This window comes from Parasteatoda tepidariorum, chromosome 12 (genome assembly GCF_982258835.1).
Source record: "Parasteatoda tepidariorum strain Cologne lab strain chromosome 12, Ptep-v5.0, whole genome shotgun sequence".
Lineage (NCBI taxonomy): Eukaryota > Metazoa > Arthropoda > Arachnida > Araneae > Theridiidae > Parasteatoda > Parasteatoda tepidariorum.
The window spans coordinates 16,461,275-16,486,561 of record NC_141766.1 but is presented as its reverse complement, the minus strand read 5'-3'; the positions used below and the strand labels follow the sequence as shown (position 1 = coordinate 16,486,561).

The 25,287-nt window shown below is 31.0% G+C and overlaps 1 protein-coding gene across 1 annotated transcript in view; it reads left to right on the top strand.

Moving 5' to 3' along the window:
- LOC107438141 (uncharacterized) overlaps positions 1-25,287 on the top strand; it is a 282,012-nt gene that overhangs the window by 243,898 nt on the left and 12,827 nt on the right. The window contains exon 7 of the mRNA XM_016050348.4: positions 22,118-22,268. Coding sequence (XP_015905834.1) covers positions 22,118-22,268 — 151 coding nt within the window. The remainder of the gene's footprint in view (positions 1-22,117; positions 22,269-25,287) is intronic.

Sequence of the window (25,287 nt, the reverse complement as noted above, 5' to 3'; positions counted from 1 at the left end):
GAAAGCTGATAATTATTTTATATTCTACGAGGGAAAAAGTTAAGACTTAAAAAATAGCTTAAAAGCTTGAATAACAGTCTAAATTTAACTATTAATTCATCATAATATCTATTCAATCAGTGCTTAAAAGCCAAACCTCTCCTTCATTCGTCAGCAAAAATATTTTCAATGAAAACAGTTTATTATTCTCTAAATAACAAACAGCACTACGAATGTTTGAAGTTATTCAGCATGAAAGAACAATATAACCAAGCAATTTTGTCCAAAGACTATAAATAGAATAATTATTAACATTTTTATGCTTGACAAATTAACCAGGGCTTAACTTTAATTACCATTTAGAGTTAAGATTCCTTTTCGTGCAATATATTAATATCGGGTTGAGTAAAAAGTTTTCCGCCAAGGGGAGATACCTCCGTACCAGCAGCAGCCATTCCCGCGGTAGTTAACCTTTTCTGAAATGGGCTTTTGCATTTTAAAGCTGAAAGTTGGAACTACACAACTGTGTAATTTGTTTGTCAAAACTTTATCATCTTGTGCTCCAGAAAAGTGTTTGAAATGGAGCTATCACGTAAGCAGATCAGAACGATTATGTACTATGAGTTCCGAAATAAACTCAGTGTAACTGAATGCCACAAGAAAATGTGTAAAAGTTTAGGTTTCAATACTGTTTCTTATGATACAGTAAAAGTTTGGTTTCAAAAGTTTAATAGTGGAAATTTCAGCATTGAAGATGAACCACGTTCTGGTCGCCCTATTGAGATTGATTGTGACCAATTAAAGCAAATTATTGATCAAGACAGAAATGTTTCAACACGAACCATTGCGTTTGAGCTTGACGTTTGCCAAAAAACAATAGTAAATGCCCTCAAACGCAAAAATTTAACATTTAAGTTTAACCGCTGGGTGCCTCACAAATTGACTGCTGAAGACAAGAGCAAAAGAAAAGCGGCCTATTTGGTTCTGCTCAGAGATCAAAGGAAAGAGAACATTCTGGGCAGAATTGTGACCTGTGATGAAAAATGGGTATACTACAACAATACTAGACGTAAAGGAGGGTGGTCAACACCCGGGGAATCAGCAGGTTCGTTTGCAAGACGAACGCTAACTAACAAGAAGGTTATTCGCTGTATCTGGTGGGATTGTCGTGGAATTATCTACAAGGAGAACCTGAAAAGCGGGCAGGCTATCAACAGTACAATATACAGCAATATGCTAATCAATGTTAGCGATGCCATTCGCGAAAAACGAAAAAACGAGTTCAGAAGGAAGGTGGTTCTCTTTCATCAAGATAACGCCCGGCCACATGTCAGTGCAATGACCGGCTGGACCCTCTACACACTGGAGTGGGATTTGATGCAACATCCACCATACAGTCCAGACATGGCACCTTCGGATTACTATCTGTTTTCACATCTGCAGCTGCATCTTGATGGCACAATCTTCCGTTCAAATGACGAGGTCATAAATGAGGTTGATCGCTTTCTGGACTCGCGCACCCCCCAGTTCTTCGCAGAAGGGATTGAAAAGTTGCCAAAACGTTTACAGACTATTGTTGATTTGAATGGAGATTACTATCCTCATTAACTTTGCTGATTTTCTATCTATTTATCATTTTACAGGATTGTTTTTTTTGGCGGAAAACTTTTTACTCAACCTGAATGTTTACCTCATAAGTAAGGTGATCTCGGAAGCAAGAAAACAGATTCAACCGGTTCTAGCTCTTCTTTCTGTATGCTAGAAAAAGGAATCCCCTCCGCACATTTTAGAACCGGTTTTTGATCATATTCAGTGCAAGATGTGGTCTTAACGAGGAAAATATTTACGTTTTAGTTTCAAGTTCAGTTAACAGTTCACAAAAGGAATATTTGACTAATTTATAATCAATACGTAACTAATGAATATTTAACTAGAAAATATTTAACTAGTTAGAAATGAATACTTTCATTGTTTTCTCTACCAAATTGATTTTTCCTTCTGTTATCTACATTTATAGCTTTGAAAAGGCATTGTGCTTTAGTTTCAGACGCAAATATAAATATATATATTTAATTATGCACAAAAATCAAATGATGGTGTCGCAATTTTCCATTGTTGTCGGTGCATTTCTACTGGCTGGAAAATCACGTGGTAGGATCCAGATTTCCCTTATTTATTTTCGTATTGATATGGTTGTCATCAGCATAAAATTAATAAAAGTTATGAAAGTATTGTTATTCTATAAATATTTCGTATCCTTAATTTAAAGGTATTTTCTTGTACTGATTACGCTTTTGATTTAAGAGTTTAAAACTAAGAGAATTCCTTTTTTTTAAATTATTACTTTAACGAAATGCTGCGCTACATTTTAAAATAAAGTTATTTAAATAGGTGTCTAATCTTATTAACCGTTTTACAAATATTATTTTTCATGCGAAAAACATTAATATATTGTTATGAGAAGTGATGGATCAGGGGATAGAGCTTTCGCCTTCAAATGTGCTGAACCGGGTTCGAATCCCATCGATGGCTGGTCGATAAGAATTCCGCATCCGATTTGCACCGACCACAGTGTGGGGAGAGTAGTTATCGACCATGTCAACCGTCATCTATGAAAAGGTACCCCGACATAGTGTCGAGTTAACATGTCTTATATACTAGTGAATAGTAATTTTGTAGTGGTAGATACGCTACAGTACTCCCCCACTAGAATTATATCTGTGATAGAATTCGATGAACGAATACCACTAGTTGAATCATTGACGTTTTTGTGCGGTTGAGCCGGGAGAGCTGTATTAAGATCACCGTACTTTTTGAGTGCTGAATGTGAGAGGTGTATTAACTTCACGGTCGTAGTCGCTCCTGTGTTGCCTTTAGCAGTCGAGTGTATGCAGGCCGACGTTGTGTGCTCGAGACTGAGTAGCAACAGTGCTAGGAGGTGGATAATGCTGCAGTCACAAGTAGCAAGTCAACTATTCAATGTGGACCATCCAACGAAGTAGGCGTTACTGCCGATGTAGGCGTATCCAGATCAAAGTGGGCGTTTTTGCCAAGGTAGGCGTGTTCACATCACGTCCGAAGGTCACCAATGTGGGGGGTGGAGTTACAGACCATGTCAACCTTCATCTATGAAAAGGTACCCCAACATAGAGTCGAGTTAACATGTCTTATATACTAGTGAATTGTAATTTTGTAGTGGTAGATACGCTACACACAGTGCTGACTTAAAATATCCTCAATGACAGACGGATCATGGGTTAGAGTCCTCTTGCCATCAAACTAACCATGGGAGGTTTTCGTGGTTTTCCTCTCCATGTAACTCAAATGAGGGTAAATTCCATCGAAAAGTCCTCCACGAAGGCAAAATTTCTCCCAATACTTAAACCAGGAATTCCCTTGTCTTCTGGATTGGGTACAAAATGACAAGTCTACGGAGTCATTCGTAGTCGTAAATCCAAAACAATTGGGTCAGCTGTACAACGAGGGTTATAAAATAAAATATTTTGTTATAAATTAGAGTTATAGAGATTCGTTTAGTGATTTAGAACTTAACGGATCAGCTTCATTCAGAAAGTGGTGCAAACAAAATTCATATTTAATATATCCACCCGTTTGGTAAGCGTATTTTCGCTTACCAAACGGGTGGATATATTAAATATCAATTTTGTTTATTACGGTTGTGAACTTTCCAAATTTGTCGGTAAAATATAATGTTATACAATGTTTAATGTTATAATAGTATAAATGTCATTTTAAAAAAATGATTACTTATGTTCTCCAATAGATCTAAATAATGATAATACTAAGAGATAATAATATTTGAACGAGAGAAGTGGAAGCACGAACGTAGGCAAACATAATTCTTTTTAGTACAGTAGGGAACCCATTATCCGGAATGATCGGGATCATCGCTATTCCGGATAACTGATTTTTCCGGTTTTCTGAGTCGCTACAAAAAGCCGTTTTTTTTATTGTTAAACCCAACTTAAAAAAAAAGTATTTGGAAATAATCTTAAAAAGAAGAAAAAACGATGAAGTAATACACTAATGATTATTTATAAAATGATGGTAGGGTAAACATATTTTAAAAAAAAAAATCCCAAAATTTTATGAGGAAAAAAAAATTTTTTTTTTAAAAAATGGCGAGAAAATTTATCGAATTTCGTTCCTGTTTTTTGGTTTTCCGGTTTTCTGATTTCCCGATAGCGGGTTCTGTACTGTATATAGATGTTAAGTGAATAATTTCAACTTACGCAAAAAAAAACTGTTTACTGCCAAGAAACAGCAATTATTGCGAAGCAATTATTGGGGTTGGTGAGCGGCAGCGAACAGGGGGCTTAGTCACCCGGTTATTAATATATTATGATAAACAGAACTATCTATTTTCTACAAAAGAAATACTAAAACTAATTTTTCACTTTATCAACTTTTAATTTAAAAAAAGGAATTGTTCTTCTTAAAACACTCTCTGCAAAAGACAAAGTGCTGTGATAGAAATATCTTACTCCTTGGAACCCAATAGCATCAAAATTTTAATACTGCTGTGATATGTAAAAATCTTCAATTTAAAAAAAAAAATTAAATTTAAACAAAACGCTTGACGTCCTTTACTATGCAAACTTTTTTTTTAAAATTAAGTATTACCCTGATTATGCAGTGAATTTATTTTCTTCTATGCATGTATGGTAAATAATCATTTCAGAATTCAATAATTATATTTTTCCATCTTTAAATCCATTACTAATGACAAAAGCATTCGCAAACGTTTATTAAGGGATACGTTAACTGCAAAATCTATAATTTTCATCTAATATCTCTCACGTTTTGTCTAGACATTAAACGATGCGAGTTAATGGTCAATTATTTCTTGAATACGTGCCACCGTCTTCGTCGTGGAAAACACAAACTGAAACTAACTGATAAAATAAAAGGAACTGAATAATTTACGTAACGAATTTTTATGAAATTGCATTATAAGAAACTAATTTTTGATAGAACTGTTAATAAATAGGTAAGGGCTGCCAAGGGTCATAGGTTAGGGATAACAAATATTGCAATCTTAAATATATAATAAATATTTGAGATATGAAGTAGTTTAGCTATGTTGAGACGGTCCAAATATACATTGGCAAATCATTTTTTTAAATATAACATAAAATTATAGTTTATGATCTATCTTTTCATTTTAAAATCATTAATAAGCTATGTTATCAAAGTATAACTTCCATTTTATAAAAGTTACACTTCCTGTACTTTTTTAAAGCAACTTTTAAGCAAAGTAGGTGCTTACAAAATAATTATAAAGGTTATTTTGAAACAAAAGTAAAAATGTGAGCTCAATTACTCAATTATATTGTGAGCAATTGATCCATATGAATGAAAATACATTATCTTTATAAAAATCAATATGAAATGAATTAGTAAAAAGAAAATCTCCAGAGAAGGTAAATAGCAAGAAGGCAGTATTTGCTTACTTTTATACTGTGCCTATTACTGTTTAAAGATATTCAGTTATATAAAAATATGAATCTGAAAACCAAAACTACTTTACACCAAAGTAGTCATAAAAATCAAGGATACCTCCTTTTGTAGTCTAGAATGTTCTTTCACACTTCCTGGAGGAAAAAAGCCGCCTCCATCTTGCGTAGTCCTTTAACACTACCTGGTGTAAAGTAGCCGCCGCCATCTTGTGTAGTTCTTTCACACTAGATGGTGTAAAGTAGCCGGTACCATCTTGTATAGTTCTTTCACACTACCTAGTGTAAAGTAGCAGCCACTAACTTGTGTAGTTCTTTCACACTACCTGGTGTAAAGTAGCCGCCGCCATCTTGTGTAGTTCTTTCAAACTACAAGGTGTAAAGTAGCCACCACCATCTAGTGTAGTTCCTTCACATTGCCTAATGTAAAGTAGCCGCCAGCATGTTGTGTAGTTCTTCCACACTACCTGGTGTAAAGTCTGCTTGCTATTCTAAAATTTATAATTACAATAGCATAATATAAGAATCAGTTTACGAAAAATCTTGATCAAGAATCATTAATTTAGGTTGCAATATTTCTAAAAATATAATTATTTTTGTAAATCAACAAATACACAGAATATCAATATGAATTTGACAGAAACCAAACTGAAAAAAAGTTAAACATTATAAAATTATTTTATACGAGGGTTGCTATTTATATTTCTGGCCTAATAATGAAAAAACATACATGTAGGATCGAAATTGGTTTTATTGTTTTTCAAAATATTCTCCATGATAATCAATACACTTTTGCATGCGTTTGTACCAATTTACAAAGCACTTTTTCCAGTCCGATTGAGGTACGAGTAACCTCAAAACATGCGTTTTGAATGCATCAACCGCTTCTTCGGGGGTCGAAAATCGTTGTCCACGCAATTTATATTTGATGTGTGGGAATAAGAAGAAGTCATTGGGTGCCAAATCAGGGCTGTACGGCGGATGACCCATCAGTTCGATCTTTCGCTCCGTCAGAAATGTCTTTGTTTGAGTCGATGTGTGAGAGCTCGCATTGTCATGATGAAGAGTGATTCGCTTGTTCTTCTGCTTTTTTCGAATTTCTCCGATGATTTCTGGCAAACAAATGGTCGTGTACCATTCAGAATTGACCGTCCTGCGTTGCTCTAACGCCACTGTTGCCACATGACCGTTTATACCGAAGAAACAGGCAATAATTTGTTTCGATGTGCTTCTTTCTCGAACAACTTTTGTTGGTTTTGCCTCGTCTTGGAAGACCCATACAGTTGATTGCTGTTTTGTTTCCGGCTCATATGCATAGATCCATGATTCGTCACCTGTGTAGATGTTATACACAGCCTTTGATGTACCTTGAACGTATTTTTCCAACGTTTCCTTGCACCAATCGACACGAGCCTTTTTTTGAGCGTTTGTCAGATTATGCGGGATCCAACGCGAACAAATTTTTTTTACGCTCAAATGTTCATGCAATATTTTATTGATGCTAGTCATACTAATGTCCAAAGACGCCTCTATCTCACGGTATGTCACATGACGATCTTACTTTATCAGTTCACGCACAGCATCGATCTTTTCTGGCACAACAGCGGATTTTGGACGACCTGCACGGGATTCGTCCTGGATCGAACATCGACCATGATTAAATTCGTTATACCAATTTTTTACAGTGCTGTAGGATAGCGCTTTATCGCTGAATAAAGAATTAAGTTCATCGAAGCACTCTTGTCTTGACAATCCACGTCGAAAGTTATGAAAAATAATGGCACGAAAATGTTCACGATTCAATTCCATTTTTTGAAAGAGAAAAACTTTTCAATTTACTGTCAACAACACAAATGAAGCTATAATGGTGAATCGTCTGCTGAATTTATGTTTAAAAATATCAAACTTTCGATTAAAATCATCTGCGGTCGCCTAGCAACACTTACTGTTGCCAAGGCCAGAAATATAAATAGCAACCCTCGTACAATCGACAAATTTAAGTAAATTATTAGAGCATAAATATCTTAATTACACCACTAAATACATACATGCATTTTATAAAAGTTTATAAGAGGAGTAAGTCAAATCAACCCGACAAGAAGATGAAATTAAATAGTCGACCAGAATCAATATTTTTTATTAATCAGTAAAGAGGATTGAGAAACTTACTTGTTATAGGCTATGGGCCAATTTCTCAATTAAATTTGACAAAATTTCATATTTGAACAGTGCACTTCATATAAGCAAACCGCCGTCTTGGCCTCCATATTTTCACCATCTGGAAATCCCGCAATTATCCACCTTTAAACTTCTAATAATGATCCAAAAACATTTGTTAACTTTTGAAGCATGCCCTACCATCATTTCACAGAAGAATTTAGTTAAATAGTTTAAATTTACAATTATACGTCAAATTTAAATCAGTTGTCTAATTTATTAAGAGCTTAAGTTTTATTCGCTTTGAAGTGATGCACTTGTACACTATGCCCCTCAAGGTAAGTAATATCCTCAGTGTAACAATACCAAGAAAGTGCGGGAAACGTTGCATGGCCTCCGTGTTCTCCAGATTTCAATCATGAGACTTTTTTCTATAGGATCAATTCAAATTACTAGTTTATACAACACCTATAGACATACTACGGAACTATCGTCACCCTGAAAGATATTTAAAACACATCTGGCATTTTCGAGCACAACCAGGAATCGTTTATGCGTCGTTGTATAGCTGTGCGAAAAAGTCAACAAGTGCTAATTCAAACGGCTCTGTAATAATCAACCAAATAAATGTTTTTATGTTTATCAAGTTGATAATATCTTTTGCAGTTATTTTCAACACGACCTGGATTTTAACCCTCTCAACGCATTTTGCGACCCCGTATTAGTTGATAAGTTTTCTTTATTTCCAAGATTTTGATCACCCTCTCCTAATTCGCTAATCAAATTTCGGAATTTCGAAATCGTATAGTAAATTGAAGAAAAAAGGGTTGAGAATGATGAAGGGGCAATTCGCGAACGCTTAATCACTGAATTAGTTTTTCTTTTTTTCTCCCCTCTTTATGTATATCATACTCAACAATGAAAGATGGCAATTTATAACGCGGTAAAAAAGATTCAGAAAGTTTTTCAGGTAAATATTATTTTATCACGTAGTCTCTACGGAAATATTGAACATTTACTGTAAAGTATATACAAGATTTGAGAAAAAATGTGCCGTTTGCTGCACTGTTTATAGAAAAACAATAAAATCTGGGGAAAAACGAAAACAAATAATTCAAATTGTTTCGAATGTTACCGGCAGGTGCAGAACTAATTAACAATACTTTCTATATTGAGGGTATGCCCCCGTACTGTAGGGTACTGACACTTCTGCTAAAAATAATTTATATATATATCTATATATATTTCCATTTTTATTTTTATATATTTTTACGTTTTTATAGTAAAGGTTTACTGTAAATTCTGGTTTTAAAATAAAAGTAAAAACTAAATTTACCCACTTATTTCTATACCTCACTCTAACTTATCATAACAAAATTACCACATTTACTTATCACATATTATAAAAGCATATTTTAAAAATACCGAACTTTTTGTTCCGGAAACATGGTGATCAGTACCGTATCTCAAAACGAAATATAGGCATGAAAGGATCCTTTTAAGCATCCCCTCTAAACTAATTTAATTCAAGCTCAAACTAAACTCAAACTAAATTTAATTGATTTTCTTTTATTAAACTGCAGACGCAATTTTTTTTAAACTATGTTCCCATTATAAAAGTTCGGTCATGGACATCCTGGAAAATCAAGATTGTTGTTGTTGTCGTCGATCATTAAGGCAGAAAGGCTGCGAGTTTTGTTATTTTCCAGTGGCGTCATCTATAGCCAAGAATTTGACTTCTGTCGCACCTATACGTCACACCCGTTTATAGGACGAACCCATTCATTCGTCCACTGATCATAATTTTGACCTGAACCAGAAAGCAATCAATCTCCAATTCAGTACCCCCAGAGACATTTTTTTGCTGTGGGAACTTGGAGGACTTTGTGACACCGACAGATTTAACCTGCACCAGTCACCATTTACTACACGGGGAATCTTCGGCCGGCCGGATTCGAACTAATATTCTCACCAACGCGAGTTCATCTCCCTGGCAACCAGGCTATCCCAGCTACAGTCAAGATTGTTAAAGCAGGTAGAAGGTTAATCTATGAGTCATGCAAAGTCTATATAGAACTGAAGGAAAACTTTTTTTTAATTTATAGTATAATGCAATGTCAAAAAATTTTATTCTAGCATATTTCTCTTCAGTGATAATTTTCATTACGTAAATTTTCCTTTCAGAGGTTTCCTTTCTTAACTATAAACAACAATTCAAATAAAAATATTTATTATATTTAAAAAACTGTAATCTTCAAGAAAGCCTTTATTAAATGTTTATGATACTCACACTATTTTTAAGCTTTACTTAGTTTTTTTGTAAAAACATTTCTAGTTTATAGACAAGATATATATTTTTTTGACGTTCTTGTACTCAAAATCACCCGTGCGGAAAAGTAGGTTCTCATGTTTCATTCATGGTTAGTAACTTCATATATTCTTCAGAACAAAAGAATGTTATGTAAAAGACTCGTTTGCAATTGTAGAGAAAACACCAAAAGAGTGGTCTATTTGGAAGTGATTCAAAAATATTGCAAACAAGCGCTATTTAAAGAAAAAGAAGAAATAAAATTATATACTATTGAAAAGCTTGTATTTTTTATGAAAAAGATGTTTCTCTTAGTTCACGTACTAATAGTCATGTTTATAAGATACTCTTTTTATTTTTCATCCTATCTGTCATTTTCAGAATTTAACTTCATAGTAATAAAATTGTATAAAATGTTTTATAAATATTAAATTACATTATGTTCGTAAAGTCTTAAATTCATTCAATAATTATCTTCGATTAAGGAAAGAAAAATCTAAAGTATATTCTCCGCATAATTTTCTAATTTGAATATTTTAGGTATTCATAGTTCATTTTTTCCCAAATTAAAATTATACTGACAAATAGTAGTATAATTATATGGAAAATTATGTAAATTAGATACATTTTTAAATTAATTCATTTTTGCACGAATTTATGGGTTCCAAAAAAATTGCTATTTCCCAGCATGAATAAAATTAATTAATAATGTTTAATTGAACATTAGATCAATATTTTAAAGAATGTTATGTAATAGACACTTTTATAATAATAGAGAAAAAAACACAAAAGGAGAGGTCTATTTGGCAGCGATTAAAAAAGTGCACACAAGCGTAATTTAAGCCAAATTTAAAAATAAAATTTAAAAAAGGAAAAAATCTTCTTTCATTCACATACAAGTAATTATGTTTAAAAGACAATATTTTATCAAGTAATTAGGCTTAGATCTGTAATTTCAGAACTTTTTTGACTATGCATGATTATGATCAATTAATATAAAATTGCATTGTATACTTCTATAAGTACTTTAAATCAATACTGGGCTTAAGGAAAGAGAAATCAAAAATATATAGCACCCAATTGAAATATTTTCAGGATTTGTATTGTAAGTGTTAATGGAATAAATTTTTATTGAGAAAAATAGCCAAATTGTGTGTACATAAAAGCACTGTTTTTTAATAATTTATTCAATTTTGTTGTATCTATAGTTTATAAATGCAACTTAATCATGCTGTCCAAAATAAATAATTTATTATTATTTTATCTATAAAATTAAAAAATAATTTCTAATTGAAAGAGGTGCCCTGCTAAAAATATTCCTGAGAACAAAATAATTTTATATTAAGCGCACATTTGCAATATTAGAAAAAAACACAAAAAGTTATTTGGGAGTTATTCAAAAACATTATACGCAAACGCAATTTAAATTAGAGAAAGAAATAAAATTATATATCATCAGAAAAACTGGTTTCTTTTCTAATATTTGACGGAAAAAGAGGCTTTTCTTATTTCACATATTCGTAGTAAATAATTTATTTATTTTTTATTTTATATGTTTTGTAAGCTATTTTAACTACGATTTTGTAAAACTATTTATTTAATATCAAATTACGTCGCATGCAGTCTTATATTCTATGCATAATTTTCAATTTAAATATTTTTGGTATTCGTAGTTTGAGTTTCAAACGAAAAGGAATTATAATGAGTAAAATAATCAAACTGCGAGAAAAAATGTGTGAAGCATTTATTGTTTAGACGTTTATTCATTAAATGTTATACGTAATTTACAAATGAAATTCAATTATGCGTTCCTAGTCGAAATAATTTGGTATTTTTCCGAGGTCTAAAATTAACTAATTATCAGTAGAACACCAGGTCATTATGTTTTCGTATTTGTAAAAAAAAAAAAAAATTTTGTCATTTTTTTAATATATGGGTGATTCTTAGGAAACATGACAATTCAGACCAAAAAATTTCCTCAAATTTAAAATCTTCAAAACAATCTAAATTTTTTTTGTATATTTATTTAGTTACATTTATTAATATCTTACAGACAGCAGTGTAGTTTATTGATATTTGCTCAGGAAAAAAATAAAATAGAAATTCACCGCAGTTTGATGCCAGAAAAATGACATATTAGCTTAGAAGTTTGAAAAAACAGTCATTTTAAGCTATTAGTAAGTAACAAAACCTAAGCCTTTATGTTAGATGGACCATGAATAACTTAAATTAATTCTTTTATCTACTTTAGAAAGAATCAGAAAAAAAATTTGTTGCTGATATGTACAGATTAAAGTTGTATAAAATAATCAATCATTAAATAAATAAATAACTTTGATTACATTCAATCTTATTACAATCATACATAAACTTGGTATTAGGTTAATATTTGCTTTCCCTCTTCACAATATTAGCAGTTTAAAAACATTTCTGGTAACACTACAATGTCCTGGCATTCATAAGCCAGGAAAATGGCAGCCAGGATAATGACAAATTTGCCATTTTATAGCATATAACTTTACTTTAATTTAATATTTTGTTCTGAGACGTTCATATTCTGCAGAAAACAACAGGATGTCTTAAAATAACTCAGATAAATCCATGTAGTTTATGTTATTAATGATTTCAAGAAGCCAGGAAAATGACTACACAAAAACCTACTCACATTGAAAAAAATTTTGAAATAGATTTTTAACAAGAAAGTTGGTTCGTTATTCATGCAACAAGACATGAAATTGTGATGGCATGTCTTCGGATCATCCTCCGGGATGTTTCCCAGACCGTCGCCAATAGCCCATTGTGCAGCTCTAGTGCGACGTAAATTAGCAACAACAACAGCAACAAGACATGTTCAGATAGGAGGGTATCTAATCAATCTATTAACATAAGATATTGATTGCTGGCTCTATATATTTTGGTTATAAACCACTAAATAAAAGTAGTCGGGAAAATGACAGATTTTCTTGTGACAAACAAATTATTGACAGAAAAAATAATTTTAAACGAAGTTTTTGTAAATAATATCCTCTGCGTATATTCTAAAAATGCTTACACCGGTTAAAATAAAAAAATTAGATATTGAAAAATTTATGGGAAGTTTTGAAGCTAGTTATTATTGGAAATATTGTTTGTGACATGCCAGAAACATGAAATTTTGAAGTTCAATTTAATTTTCTAAATATACAAAATAGTCGATGCTAGTACTAGGTTATTTTAAAATGCTAACAGCAAAGCTATTTATTCAATATTTTTTTAAAAAAAGTTCTTTTAGTAGTTTAGTATTAGATCTTGGTGCAAGTGACTGTAAATTGTCATATTTCGTGAGAATCACCCATATATCGACACATTAACCTTAGGGGCTCAAAAATATCGCATGAATACCACGAAATAACAACGGTTTATATTCATAAAAGCTGGTTCGGAGAAAAAAAAGGTTTTAAGCGTGGAAAGGAACAGTATTTCCATGTATAGCACATCTTCATTGTGTAATAACTCAAAGGGAGAACCAATTTTTCACGTTATTAACTTTTCGAAACTTCATAATCTTCAAAATGACGATCCAATCGTCTTTTTTGCGTAAAAAGGACAGATTAAGTTCTTTCCCCTAAGTCTTCAAATATGAATCACTTGAATATAACTGTAACCCTTGTCATACTTTTAGAATAAGAACTATGCTAGTTACAAATGAGTTAGTGTTTGGCAATATTTTATGGTAGAACGAACTATTTTGTTGATGCTAAATACTGTATCACTTGTGATACTTTTAAAATAAGAACTATACTAGATACAAATTAGTTAATGTTTGGCAATATTTTATGGTAGAACGAACTATCTTGTTGATGCTAAATACTGTAACATTTGTGATACTTTTAAAATAAGAACTATGCTAGATACAATTGAATTAGTGTTTGGCAATATTTTATGGTAGTATGAACTGTCTTGTTAATGCTAAATACTGTAACACTTGTGATTCTTTTAAAATAAGAACTATATTAGATACAAATTAGTTAATGTTTGGCAATATTTTATGGTAGAACGAACAATCTTGTTGATGCTAAATACTGTATCACTTGTGATACTTTTAAAATAAGAACTATACTAGATACAAATTAGTTAATGTTTGGCAATATTTTATGGTAGAACGAACTATCTTGTTGATGCTAAATACTGTAACACTTGTGATACTTTTAAAATAAGAACTATGCTAGATACAATTGAATTAGTGTTTGGCAATATTTTATGGTAGTATGAACTGTCTTGTTGATGCCAAATACTGTAACACTTGTGATTCTTTTAAAATAAGAACTATATTAGATACAAATTAGTTAATGTTTGGCAATATTTTATGGTAGAACGAACTATCTTGTTGATGCTAAATACTGTAACACTTGTGATTCTTTTAAAATAAGAACTATACTAGATACAAATTAGTTAATGTTTGGCAATTTTTTATGGTAGAACGAACTATCTTGTTGATGCTAAATACTGTAACACTTGTGATACTTTTAAAATAAGAACTATGCTAGATACAATTGCATTAGTGTTTGGCAATATTTTATGGTAGTATGAACTATCTTGTTAATGCTAAATACTGTAACACTTGTGATTCTTTTAAAATAAGAACTATATTAGATACAAATTAGTTAATGTTTGGAAATATTTTATGGTAGAACGAACTATCTTGTTGATGCTAAATACTGTAACACTTGTGATGCTTTTAAAATAAGAACTATGCTAGATACAAATTAGTTAATGTTTGGCAATATTTTATGGTAGAACGAACTATCTTGTTGATGCTAAATACTGTAACACTTGTGATACGTTTAAAATAAGAACTATGCTAGATGCAAATGAGTTCATGTTCGGCAATATCTTATGGTAGAAGAAACTATATTTTTATTGCAAAATAATAAAACATTTGTGATACTTTTAAGATACAAATGAGACGTTAGACACTAATAAGTTTTCTTCGAATTCTATTTCTCAGTAGTTTTTTTTCGAGAAGTCAAATTTCCCTATGCTCTAAACTAATTCATTTTGAAAAAAATAAACCAAATCCACAATACGATAGAAGCTTTTATAATTCACATTGATTTTTCTGAGTCTTTACATGAGCTTTTGCATCTAAACATTCTTTTTTAAATTGAGAATATTCCTGATAGATGAAAAAAGGTTAAAAAATATAAATCTTCATCAATAGTTTTTTATAATTTTAACGTTCCCGTAAACCATTAAAATTCCGCTACGTTAATAATTCATTAATATTAATAAATTAAAAACTTGCACAACGTCTTTAATATTGAGATTATCAATTTGACATTTAGAGATACCGTTTTTGAAACATATAAAAAACGAAAAAAATAGGTAATAAGAGAAAGAGAAAAAAGTAGGTTTTTTAAAAATGAAAAAATGAATAAATTAATGCATTCCATTTTTTATGAAATATTTTCACTTAAAAAAAAAAGATTTTTTCCTGCTGGTGCTTGGGTTATGTTTCTTGTAAGTGTCGCGCAAAACTTGACAAGTGTCAAAGAAAAACTTATGTTTCTTATGAAGAAATGAAAAAGCGTTAAATGGGGACAGTAGTTTTAAATAACTCAACCTGTATAATATTCTGTAGAATTGACGAAAATATTTCGACGGAAATGTTGGACATAAATTAAAGGTTAAAAGGAATAAAACTTTTGATTATTTGAAATATTCTAGTAAAGTTTATTTTTTAATATCATTATCTAGAATTACTTCTACTTTTGTTATCAATTTTTAGAAATATTTCTGCCCTCTCCAGAGCAAATTTACGAAAAAACAGCAAAATAGTTTTCAAAAACAAAACAAGACAATCTTTTCTAAAGTCATAGCCAACACTGACATTTTAGAGACTGTCTTGCTCAGTTACAGCGCAGTGAAAGCGCTATACAAACTCGAGGAGTCATTTTGCCTTCCCATGTTAATTTACCCACTTTTCTGAATTTATATTTCAGATAGCAACATATCAAATTTCAGTCATGTCTCAAAAATATTCCTTTAGAATATTTGTCATATTTCTTCAAAAATATTTCTTGAAAATATTGCAACCTAACGAAAGAATTTTGAGAAGGTCCAGAAACACTTTTATATATTTATAAAAAATATCGATATTTACACTTTTCTGTATTATTTTTGCAACTCCAATGTATTTCTTTTACGCTTTTTAACCCTTAAATGCCAAACGATGCAGATTATCATCGCATGGTTAAAACCTTATACCTCTTTATGTAGCAATATCTGCATAAAGATTTTTTTTTTAATTTTACCAAAACTATTTTATTGTTTCTGAAAGCAACTATAATCTTTCACAGTTCATTCAGCTGTGAGAATTTTCATTTTTTGCTCGCTACCTAAATACAATTTCATTTTGGCGGTTGTTATGAATTACGATTACTTATATAAAACGTTATTATTCATTTTTGGCTAGCTCCCTGAGTACAATTTCATTTTGGCGATTGTTATGAATTACGATTATTTATATAAAACGTTATTATTCATTTTTGGCTAGCTACCAGAGTACAATTTCATTTTGGCGGTTGTTATGAATTACGATTATTTATATCAAGCGTTACTATTCTTTTTGGCTAGCTACCTGAGTACAATTTCATTTTGGCGGTTGTTAGGAATTACGTTTATTTATATAAAACGTTATTGTTCATTTTTGGTTAGCTACCTGAGTACAATTTCATTTTGACGGCTGTTATGAATTACGATTATTTATATAAAACGTTATTATAATTGAAAATGATTTTATTTTATAACCGTCGTTGAACAGCCGACCCAATTTTGGGTTTAAGACTACTAATGTTCTCTGCATCCTTGTAATTTTGAACCAATCCAGAAGACAAGGAAACACCTAGATCAGTAACCCCAGAGGTATTGATTTGTTATAGGAACATGGAGAACTTTACGATTCGACAGATTTAACGTGTATCAGTCGCCATTTACTACACGGGGAGTCTTCGACCTGCTGGGATCGAACCCACAAACTCTTGGACATGGGCCCAGGGCCCTACCAAGCTGGCTATCCCGGCCCCAATTGAAAATGATTGCTTATGATATGAAAATGATATGCTCACTTTCGCATGAACGGGAGTTCGAATCCAGTCGACCGTAATTCCCCGTGTAGTAAATGGCAACTGGTACACGTTAAATCTGTCAGGTCGCAAAGTCCTCCCTGCTCCCATAACAAATTATACCTCTGGCGGAACTGGATTGGAGATTGATCGTTCTCTGATTCAGTTCAAAATTACGATCTGTGGATAAGTGAATGGATGTATGAATGGGTCCGTTCTATAAACGGGTAATAATGTTCGTATGGGTGTGGCAGAAGTCGAATTCTTGGCCATAGATGGCGCATCTGGAAAACAAGAACAATCGCACCTTCACTGCCTTAATGGCCTACGTCAACAACAACACATCAAAAGTAATTATAGTTAGAAACGATTATTTATATAAAAAGGAATTATAAAAGGAGCTGGTATAGGTCACCGCTGGTATACCACTAGGATTCGCTGCTAGACCCTATCTGGATCCTAACGGATAATAGAAGCTCTATCCAATATTTGAGTGCATGGCCCACAGTGGGAGATTGGGCTGGAACGGCAATCTTACAACTTCTCAGTAAACTTTCCGTGAAGCGGGATATTTATTTGCAGTGGATTCCGTCCCACGTTGATCTGTACGGGAATGAGATCGCTGACTCGCTGGCTAAACTTGGCACGAATGAACCTCTGCCGGAAAGTTTGGCACTCACATCCTCGGAAATTCACTCCATTAGAAAGCAAGGTGTCCAGCTAGTCTGGAATACTCCCCAAGTACATATCTGGTACTCTGGAGATAATCAATAATGTTCGCAGAAAAGCGGACAACAAATCAGGAAGAAAAATAAAAAGTTACTTTTCCTCTTTCAACTTTTTTATTAAGTAGCAAAAGTTTAAAAAATGCTTCTTGAACAAGGTGTTTTTTTCCTTGGTTTGCTGTGCACGTACTTTAGCTTTGCTTTTAAATACATCATTTTTTCTTTCATATTCTAAAAATTCTTTTTTTAGTACGATGGTCGATTATTATTTTCAGTGTCATTTAAGGGACAAAAAATAAATACTTTTTTAACAGAAAATAAAATGGCACTTCATATTAGTTAATATTAAAAATGTGTTGTAAGAGATAATTATTATAGCTAGGCTTATTTACATCCTAAGCAAACTAAATAAACGGAGTTAAATAAATAATCCCAAAAATCCAAGCAATTGGATATTACTTAATTCATAGCTTCATTAGTTTCAAAAATAAACAAATTGGAAATAAGTCGACATGTTTCAAGCACTCAAAAATAGGAGCCCATTTTCAAAACCTGCCAGACGGGAAAAAGAAGAAACAAAAGTGTTTTGAATTATAAAACTTAAAATTGCAACGAAAAATGAAAACATAAAAATGCGAAACAAAACTGGAAAACCACAACAGCCGAAAGAGAAAAAAGATGATAGGTTGGTAGATATTTTATTTACGTCACATTAGAGTTTCCCAATAGGCTATTGGCGACGGTCTAGAAAAAATCCCTGAAGATGATCGGAAGAGATGCCATTGCAAACGTATCATGCACTTTTGGGTAAAACAGTTTAACGAGGATCGATATTAAGAAATATTCAGGAAAAATCTCCCGTTTAAATGTGATAAATTGGCATGCGGTGCAAAAATTACTGCATTTCAAAGTTTCAAGTTAAAACTTCCTTTCAACTGACAGAAGTGAAACTAATAATAGCCATTGACAGAATTTAAGAGAATTATACAAAAGCATTTCATTCAATATTAGCATTCAGACGTTAATTCTATTAAGCAATAAACGCCAATACATTGAAAGTAGTTCCGTTGAATAACTCCCATTACTAAGTATTTAAGCTGAAATTTATAGACTTTTAACCGGAAAGTCAACTAAGACTAGCTTTTAAAGCAAGTTCGTCTTCCATTAAACAACTATATCCATTCGAATGGAATAGTTCCGTCCTACGTTAATTTAGAGAAAATCATCGAACAAAATTATATTAATAGTTTATAAACTAATTTCTAAACTTAATCTATTGCTAGTGACTGAAACTTAATTATTTTACACTTAACGATGCTTATGCATATGACATAAAATATTTTAACGATATTTTCATTTGTTCAGAAATATAGAATAATTTGTTAAAATATCTACTGTTGGGTAATTTTTCCTATTTAATACTATGATTTTTTCATAGCATTTATGTGCCTGTAAATTTAAGCGATTGTTTTGTAAAAATGTAAATTTCTGGGTTCAGTTAATAGCAAAATCTGTGCAATAATAGTTTGCCTTTAATTTAAAGTATAAATTACTTTCTATAGAATTTAGAATCACTGAAATTACAAAAATCATACTAGAATGAAAAAAAGTCGCATCAAAACTGTCAGACTATGGTAAAACTTACGGTATTTCTAGTCTATGATAATACCAAAAAGTTTAATAATTTATTCCATAAAACGCTTTGGTAATAATAATAAAATATAGCTTTATAATATGTTATAAAATTTGGTATATGTGGCAAAATCTAGTAATTTTATCATGATACCTTAGAGAATGGCATAAAAACTACTTATGAGGTTAAATTTACTTTACAGATTTTTACGGTTTTTTATTTTTTACTAAATGCGTGATAATAAAAAACTATAAATTTGAAAACCAGAATTTCCAGTAAACCAATAACATATGAGCGAAATAATTACCAAATGAATAGTTCAAATGCAGTATATTTAGGTTATTATTATCAGAATTATGGTTTTTTCTAACCTAAACTGATATTACCATACAGAACAATAATTTACCAGATTTTTTTTAATCCGTGAAATAATCTAAAAAAAACAATATCCTACAAAAAGGTCTCGTCTTAGGAATTTCATTCATTTCTCGCTTTTAATTTATGTATACAGGATTGCTGTGTATAGATTTAAAATTATTGTCAAAAATGTGATCACAAACATGTCACAAACAAATACATAAGCGAGGAAGAAACGAAAACGCTATCGAAATATATAAGATCATTTGTTAGGGGGGGGGATTAAAAGCTTCGAGATCAGTTTGATAATCTGATAAAACTTACAAATATTTCTGAAATTAAGCTTTCAACCTCTTTCTGTTTCTTAACGCAATCAAATAGGTTTTGATATTTTCAATTCTTCCTTCCTCAATACTGATTCATTAGTTCTCAGAACCATAATAAGTATACTTTTAGACTTAATTTTTGACAAAGATTATATATATATATATATGGGTGATTCTCACGAAATCTGACAATTCACTGTCCCTTTCTCCAAGATCTAATACTATAATACTAAAAGAACTTTTTTTTTAAAAAAAATAATAAATAGCATTGCTGTTAGCATTTTAAAATGACTTTGCACTAGCATTGACTGCTTTGTATAGTTAAAAAATTTAATTGAACTTCAAAATGTCATTTTCCTGGCATGTCCCAAATAATGTTTCCAATAATAAATAGCTTCAAAATTTCCCATAAATTTTTCAATATCTAACTTTTTTTATCTCAACCTCGTATATATATATATATATATATATATATATATATATATATATATATATATATATATATATATATATATATATATATATATATATATATATATATATATATATATATATATATATATATATTTATGGTGGTCATTTCAAAACACCCTGTATATTATTATAAATATTTTGAAAGTCTAAACAACCAGTCCCTAAAGTTAATATGTATCTTCTCCGTATTTTCCTTGAAGCAGTATCTGTTAAGGTGATATTAAAAGCTTTTGGTTGACTATGTTAATAAACGTCACACCCGAGTTACACAAACTTTTGTCAAGCACATTTCAAAAGCACTTTCTAAAATAATTTACACTGTCATCAATAAATCATCTTTATTGGTATTCAAAATAGTTTATATACGCCTTTAAAAGTTTTGGTGATATATTCTCGAAATAAAGGAGAGTTCCTTATATTTATGGAAACAAACTTTCACCAAATGATCTAACGTACGTGACTTGGCATGTTTAGCGCTGATCTTGAACATTTAAATATTTCGCTCACAAGCTCTCATCATTAAAATATCGTATAAACGGATGACATTTTCCAGTATCAACTGAGTTAAAAATAATACGTATGGGAACACTTTGTATTTTAAAGTAATATATTATATTTACTGTACATCTTATTACCATTTTCTTTAAATTATTTTCGGCGTTTGGTTCGAAAAAAGGAGTAATAATGTTCGAAGATGGCCAAACTACTGAAAAGAATTTCTCCTGATATAAAACATATTTTTATAGTTTCCATCAATACCAACTGATATATGACCTATCCAATGAAATATTTCTTATATTAGCACTTCAACGGGTGTCGCTTGTTCTTTACTGTTTGCATTATGATATTCGGGGCTATAAGCGTCTTAAATACTTGGATAAATAGCACATTCATTTATTGTCAAAATATTAAAAAATCGCAACAGCATTTTTTTTAAAGAAATCAGTTCAAAACAACGAAAGTGCATATGCGTTCAACCATCGAGAATGTTATACCGAACATTCTGTAGCGTAGTGGCAATGGGTTGGAATCCCGTCATCATCCTTCTATATGCTCTTCTACTTGACAATGACTTTATTAGTTGTATTTTATACTGAGCATACAAGCCTGCATATGTATGATTAGCTGTAAATAAGTCATCAAACATTACAATGTTTCGATTTTTCTGGTTTGATTTTTAATTTCAGCTTGCTTCAATAATTCCGTAGTAGTACTTTATTTATGTGACACTAGGGCTGTGGCGCCTGCGTGGGAAACATCCCTAAGGATGCTCCGAAGACATGCCATCACAATTTTGATCCAGTGCAGTGGGGTTGCTCCCCCGCTTTGGTTGACCAACAACCTGCGCTCGAAGTAGAGCACTGCACTGCAAAACCGTTTGAGGATCAATACCGCACCCCTCGGTCTCTTCGCAGTCTGATCAAAATGGTCACTCACTTGATTAATAAAAGCTGCCAATGATGCTTGACTTCGATGATCTGTGATCACTATGAGATTAAATATTTTTGTATAAATATAACCATCTTTGTAAAATAATTGTTACTACCACTTTAATTTTAAATTTTATTTTATTTCTAGTTGCTCAATTGATCCTTATATCTTTGGTAACTTCGAAACTACAGACGATGGCAAGTCACTTTACTCCAAATTCAGAGCTTTCAAGTTTCCAGATACAAATTACGTACTTTTTGTTGGAACTGTTAATGTTTGTCTAAAGCAATGCAGAGGGGTATGTAATAATTTTAACTAATTTTATTTCCAATTGCTTCTGAATTTGCGTAGCAACTGTGGAATATTATTTCAATACTGTATAGTTCTATTTCAATTCTGTGATTAAAAAATTTGTAACGAATTAATCATGATTAAATTATTGAAACATGCAAATAAAATTTAAAATATTCCATAGGATTCATTCCGTTTTTGGAGAAATCTGGAATAGAAATTCCTTATATTTTTAAAAAGTTTAAAAAAAATATAGCATTTCTGCAATTACTGGAAAATATCGTTTCCTAATTTGATATTAAATCAAATATAATTATTTTCTAAAATGTATTTAACTGATTACTTCACAGGCTTTAATTTTGGGATAAAAATATAGATTCAATAATAATAATATTAGTACGCATAAACACAAATTGAATCTAAATCTTTCAATTTAATACCATTTGAATCATTTCTTAAAACTCTTTTTGTTTTCTTAATTTCAGGTTTATTAGTTAAATAAAATTTAATTAACTAAACAGGTTCATTAGCTGCATCCATCAAATTTATTTGCATTTTGATTTTTTCTCATTTTTCTTGATTAACATTTTTATTTAAAAAACAGAAAAAAGTTATATTTACGAACAATTCTAAATTACTTTCACTAAACACTTTGGAATCAAAATGGGGCATTTATTTCAAGTCAAATGGTTAATTTAGAAGTAAAAATATCAGTTGTCTCCAAATCTGTCCTATAATTTTTCAAGAACTATATTAAGTTAGAATAAGTTAAGCAGTTTTTATTTCAATTTTTGCTTGTTTATTATTTGGCCTATCACCAAAAAGATACTGTGTACACTATAGGCTGATTTACTGGATAAATTACAATAACTTATTCTTTGCTAAATGCTTGGGTAGTTTCACTAACTCAGTGCAAAGAAATTTAATGGGGTAATAAAATATCTCATGGCGAGTGAAAAAACACCGGAAATATTGGTAAATTCGTTGGATTTCTAGATAACAATGAGCGCATAAATTTCAAACTATGTGATTGCTTAGTTTTGCACACTTTCGAAATTATATGAATTTAGAAAACTTATTGTCATATTCAGAGCATTCAATCCAGTCACATTTTTCCTACAAAAATAAAACGAATTTCAGCTGCTCTGTTGATTACAACCTTTTAAGTATAGTTTAGTGGCACGAGCTTGTGAAATATTTATCAAATTATTTCTGCCAGCTATTGTTTATGAAAAAGTAAATCATTTTGCCAAAATTTAGTGTGAAATGCTTTCTATTTTAAGGTAGAGAAATGTGGAGTTTCTAATAATAAGTTAATTTATGAATAATTATTAAAAAATATACACTTTTATTGCTTAATTGCAATGACTTTTAACGTATTCAGAGTAAAGAAAATAGAAGACCTTAATAACTTCCTACCTAATGGTTAGAATTTCTTTTTCTATATTGCAATCCTAACGGTTCAAACGGCAAGCTTTAAATATCCTAGTTAATTTGATGAAAGTTTATTTGAAGTTATAAAACCAGACGGAAAAACGTACGAATAATATGGTAAAAAAAAGTTTTAAAATGCTTTTATTCATGAAGTTAATACAGCTATTATAGGGGATTTTTTTTAAAACTTTTTTTAAACAAAATATGTGTATGGAATATTGGTATTGGCAAGAAATATAAATACAAATAAATACATTCATAAATACATTCTTGACATTTTGCTTGCTTTTTAAATCGTATTCAAAAATGAATTTGAAACATAATATATAATTTATTTCATAATCTTTTTTTCCATATCAAAATAAACTTATTTATAAACGTAATTAATTTAAAATTATTTCAAGCAGAAACAATTTTTTTTACATAGTCACTTATGTTACAAAACCTAACCCTACTTCATAAATAAAATGTGTAACTCAAAAGTGAGAATTTTTTTTTATTCTTTGATTGTGTTCGTTATTTGTTGTTGAACAATCATGAGAATTCTTTTTAATTCAGTTCCATTTTGCGTGACAGCTCAGTAATTAAAGTACTGAGCCTGATTCTCAAAAACTAGGGTTTGATCTTCCGGAGGCGAATTGAAGCCCATCCTGCTTCAGATCAATGAGTACTAGTTTTCTGAAAAGTAAAAGTGGCTGGTGCACAATGCTGACCACACTGTTACCCTTATGCTATTGGTAACGAAAGTATGGAAAGTAAACCTCCATGACTTCTTGGCTTGCAATAGAAAACCCATTAAATATAACATTTTCGTCACATCAACTCACATTGTTACAATTAGCAGGAGCGTTTCATTTTTATTTTTATTTTAATAATAGTTAATACAGAGTTTTAAATATTTATTTAATTTATTCCTTTAATTTGTTAAGATTAACTTTTTTAAGTTTCGGACTTTTACACGTTGAGTTTGTACTGTTTAGAACTAATTATTATTTTTTTTAAGGGAATTTAGAAAAACTTCTTTTTCAAGCATGCAAACTACTATTAGTGAAAATTTCATCATAGAAACAAAATTTGCAATATTTAATTCAAATTAAAATGATCACTGCAAAAAAAATTCTTTTCAATTTCTGGAAGAAAAAAAATTTCATCAGGTGTGTGAGTATAAAACCGTTATTTCATGGAAAAAAAGACGATAGTTTTTTAAGCAAATAAGTACCGTTTGTTTAGAAAACAAACTCTGTTATTTTAACAAAAAAAACTCATTAAAATAGCTACGTCAGCACTGTTGTCGGTGTGAGCTGAAAACAGCATCTGTACCACCAGTCGACCCTGGAATTCGAACCTGGGTAAACTCATTGGGAGACGAGTGCTCTGTTGCCTGACGACCACAGTTCTAGTGCCTCTGTATTTTTTACTTTCATTTTATAACCATCACTGAACAGTCAACCCAATTTTTTGGGTTTATGACAACTAATGTTCAACTCCATAGCCTTTTAATTTTGAACCCAATCCCTAAGACAAGGAAGCTCTTGGAGCAAGTATTGGGAGAAATTTACCTTCGTGGAGGACTTTTTGATCGAACTGACCCG